Here is a 4,870-nt window from a genome sequence, read left to right as displayed (position 1 = left end):
ATACAAACATAACCACGTGGCTAAGCTAAGTCTTACCTTTGGTAGATTCCATAATAATACCAAAGGACATAACTCAAGCATGGGATCAACAATGTGTTTTTTTTTAGAGAGAGAAAGTTAGAGAGAGAAAGCGAGAGAGCTTCAAGTGAACGATAACAAGAATCATACTTATTATCATGAAATAAAATAAAACTAATTTATAAGATATAACAACAGAGAAAAAAGAGCAAAAGAAGAGGTTTTGTTTTATTAATATTTGTGTGTATATAATATTATATTTTATTCATGTACTTATATATTTAAGAATATATAGTAGGAAGAATTGAAGTTGCTTTATTTTCTTTTTGTTTCTTTAGGTTTCTTTTTGTTTTACATCTCTTTCTTTTTGTTTTATATCACAATGTATCTTCCTTACATAAGCTTTCCTGCTTCCTCTACTCATATTCTCCTCTCTCTTTCCTTTCTCAGCTTTTTTTCGTCGGTTTTCTACTGAAATTGAGTTAGCTTAACCCACTGAACCCATACTATAATATACGCTATATAAAGTATTACCGGGTGGTTGTGTGATTAATGGCCCCCGTTGCATTACCACCCGGTTTTCGGTTTCACCCCACGGATGAAGAGTTGGTGGCTTACTACCTCAAGAGGAAGATCAATGGTCATAAGATTGACTTGGAAATAATCCCTGAAATTGATCTTTATCAGTTTGAGCCTTGGGAGTTGCCAAGTACGTATGTATATATCATGGAGTTTATCTTTCTTTCTTTCTTTTTTTTTTTTTTTTTTTTTTTTTGGCATGTTTGCATGATTTATTTTACAAACTTTACAAAATATAATTGATCATGTAGTAAGCTTTACTAACCAAGTGTAAAGAGAAATGATGTGCACAAAACTGATTATTTGACTATTTGTAGTCCATTAATTTATTAAAGTCTTAAGTTACATGTTTGTGAGTCAATTCAAGTAAATTTGTATCCATTCGTTATGGAAAAAAAAAAAAAAACTTGCCAGTTATTAAAAATTGGTTTGGTCAATTAAGATGATAATAGAGTATGAGTCAGCTTTGTCAGGTCTATATATTATTTAAAATTTGTATTTTCATGAATTTTATTTGACGTATAAATTATACGCATGTACACAAAGTAGTGTGTGGCTTCTTGCTACAACATTCTTCGTAAATAATGGTAAAATTATAGTCTTTAACTGTACTAAAGTCAAGTGCATTGATACAGAAAAATTCAAAGCATAAGTAATTTAAATAGTTAAAAGGTAGTACTTAATTACAGGGTCAATGCATTACCAAATTCATTTTCCTTAACACAAAAAATTGACCATAATAGGTATACACAGTTCAATAATCTAAAATTACTACTACATTATCTAGTTTTTTATTTATTTTTATTTATTTTTAAATTCAAATACTCCCATTATCTAGATTTAGTCGTCACGTATTCAGCTTTATTAAGTAAATTATGCTATCACCGTGACTATTAAATTGGATTCTCGTGGAAGTAAAATCTATGATACTATATATCTTATGGATGAATGAGGGAGAGGGAGGGCGACCAAGCTGAGAGTCTAAAAGAAATGAACAAAACTGCAAAGAAGAGAGAAAAATAATATATAATAAAAGAACATGATCATTATTGTGAATAAATCCTCTATGTACTTCGGCAACTTTGCCAATTATCTGAATAATTTTGTTGCATGACCATCATGATCAAATCATAATCATTATCATAAATCATAATTTATATTATAGTTAAGTAGCAAAATGGTCAACATCAAAGTAGAATTACTTGCTTTTTTGCTGTCTATACTTTTCTTCCTAAATGAGGCTTCTTAATTCTTCCTTGGATATGTTACTTTCATTTTACTCAAGCCATCATATATAATACAACTTGATCTGAATTTGTTAATGTATCACTTTACATTAATAAACTCAAAAATCAGTTATTTCAACCATGTTGATTGCATTTTAAGGTTCTTAAAACAACAAAATTTAAATTATATTGGGACCATCGCAAAATGTGATATGTAATTTAATTTTAATAAATCATGCTCTTTCATTTTTTTTTAAAGTGTGAACAAAAAATTGAGGGTTGTTATTTGTATTTTAACAATATGGTAACATAGATTTATTAACCTAGCTATTAACATAAAACATGATTTGATGATAAATATACATTTTTGAAGGTAAATCATTATTACCAAGCAATGATTTGGAGTGGTATTTCTTTAGTCCAAGAGATCGAAAGTACCCGAATGGTTCAAGGACAAATAGAGCAACAAAGGCAGGCTATTGGAAATCGACTGGCAAAGATCGAAAGGTAAACTCACAAATGAGAGCAGTAGGAATGAAGAAGACATTGGTGTACTACCAAGGGAGAGCACCTAATGGCCATAGAAGTGATTGGGTTATGCATGAATACCGCCTCGACGAGGGAGAGTGTGAAATTCCTTCTGGCTTACAGGTAACTTGAACACTCTTATATCTTATATTTTAGAGTGTAATTGTATCATCTTTGGGTTTAGAGTGTACAACCAAGCAAAAAAAGTTAGTGATTCTACTTAGAGTGTGAAATTGCACATTAAAAATCTAACATTTTCACAATAAAAATATTAAAATCACACCTTTGGAGTTTAAATTTTCTTTTTCTCCCTCAATATTCACCAAGTCCATGCATTAATAACATGTTAATTTTTTTTTTTAATTTATTTTTTAAAGTCAATTTTTTTTTTTCTATGTACTCAATTTTTTCTAAATACTCAATATATTTGAAGAGTGACAATAAAAGAAAAATGTATAATTTTTTTTTTTTTCTTAAACTAGTACAAGGCTAGGTTCTTAAACGAATTTGATTTAATTCAAACATAGATTGATAATACAACAATTATTGCACCGCAATATATTTGTGCAACCTTTTCACGAACTAATAATGTATACGCTTTTAATGTATACTAGCTTATGCATGTACACTTATTTTACGTTCATTCTCTTGTTGCTAATTAGATTAGTTAGTTAATCACGCGGGTGATTTCTAAATTTGTGAACGTATCTCATTCAGATCAATCATTGTCTTTTATGACACTGTCCACGCAAAAAAAATCAACACTACTATTATTTTGCACCAACGATTTCCCTCCCTTGTAAATGATGCTAAATGTTTTTCTTGTCCAAACGTAGGATGCCTATGCGCTATGTCGAGTATTCAAGAAAACCGCGATAAATATCTCAAATAATATTGCATCTTCATCACAAGAACATTCATTCACCAACATAGTTCAAATGTCAAGTGATCAATCATCGAGCATCGACATGTACACCGAGGGAAGATGTGACGATTTTGAGAGCTCCGATTATTCGATCCCTATCGAAAGATGTTCAACTAGTGCTACTCATGGATCTTCTTCATCACTATGTGATATAGGAGATGGGCAATGGATGCAATATTTGAATGAAGATGAATTCTGCTAATTCATTTTATTATCATATATTATGTTCTTCATGCTATTATTCACATTGGATAAATTATGCATGAAGTTAATTATCATACAAGTAATTATTGGGTTTTTTTTTTAACACTTAAAAAGGGCTTGGGTTACTAGCTAGGTGCTTTGATATGTTTTTTTTTTTTTTTTTTTTTTTTTTTTTTTTTTTTTTTTTTTTTTTTTAAAATCCGGAAAAGAAAAACATTAGAAATCCCTCCTCACCACTCATGAGGGGACTGCTTTGATGTGAAATGGGTCCATAGTTTTTCAACAGGAGTATTGTATGTATATGCACATTATGTATGTTACACTTCTAAAACTAATTAAATTCGCCATTTGACTGGGAAAAGGGGTAAAAGGATATACTGTAATTTAACAAATTTATTCTATCCCCTTTTTTACACAACACTTGTTTTATGTTATAGATGTCTCAAAATGTTTGAAAGATTTTTTATTTTTAATTTATTACATTTAATTTAATACATAATGTTTGAACATTTATAGTTTATAAATTGAAACATATGGATCAAATATGAAGTTTATATTAAAATAAGAGTTGATAAGTTGAGAATTTATCAACAATTCATGAGTAATTGGTGTAATAAATATTTATTTATTGTCAATTCTTTCCAATTTTAGCTTCTTATATGCAGAGGGTTGCATTTATCTTTTTCCTAAAATTAAATATGGAGGATTGGTACAATTATTGATTTGATTAAACTTATACAAAGAAAATTACATAGGCAAATAATTAAAGATGGTCTTGGGTCGGCCAGGTCCAAAATCCGCCACGACCTAGCACGAAAAAAGTACGGGACAACATGGGTAATTCACTACAAGAAAATAACCTTTTCGTAGCGATTATTTTAATCTTTAGTATCGATTGTAATTGCAACAAAAAGCTTTCCCAACGAATGGTCATTCGATACAATATCCCCCGTTGCCTTAGCCTTTAGTAGTGGTTTTCAATATCGCTGGGGTTGGCCTCAATAATCGATACGAAAAACTACATCCAATCGTGGTGATTATTGTAGCGATTACAATCGCTATAAATGTTCAACTCATTTTCTTAAAAAAAAAAAACATGCGTATGATCTTTACAAGATTCGAACATGCAACCTCAAACTCTTATATTAAATGTTTCACCAATAAGCTATGACATATTTTATGTATTCTTTTTCAAACAATATTTATATATCTAGTGTTGAAAAGGCTTTTCGTATCGATTTTTAGGATTTAGTGGCGATTGTAAATGATACGATTTCTCAAAATTATATAAATGTGTAAAAATAGTGTGGATATGTATTATTATGCTTTTCGTATCAATTTTAGATGGGAAAACCATGGCGATTGTAAAAATGATACGACATCCTTAATT

General features: G+C 29.7%; 1 protein-coding gene across 1 annotated transcript; it reads left to right on the top strand.

Moving 5' to 3' along the window:
• The first annotated feature begins 213 nt into the window (after window positions 1-213).
• On the top strand, window positions 214-3,646 carry LOC145626773 (NAC domain-containing protein 54-like). Its single transcript, XM_081679250.1, has 3 exons — window positions 214-727; window positions 2,197-2,474; window positions 3,188-3,646. The coding sequence occupies exons 1-3, from the start codon at window positions 571-573 to the stop codon at window positions 3,476-3,478; spliced, it is 726 nt and encodes a 241-aa protein (XP_081535376.1). The 5' UTR covers window positions 214-570; the 3' UTR covers window positions 3,479-3,646.
• Window positions 3,647-4,870: the final 1,224 nt, after the last annotated feature.

This window comes from Chenopodium album, chromosome 4 (assembly GCF_948465745.1).
Source record: "Chenopodium album chromosome 4, dcCheAlbu1.1, whole genome shotgun sequence".
Lineage (NCBI taxonomy): Eukaryota > Viridiplantae > Streptophyta > Magnoliopsida > Caryophyllales > Amaranthaceae > Chenopodium > Chenopodium album.
Note: the sequence above shows the minus strand (reverse complement) of the source record. Positions and strands in the feature narration are given on the sequence as shown.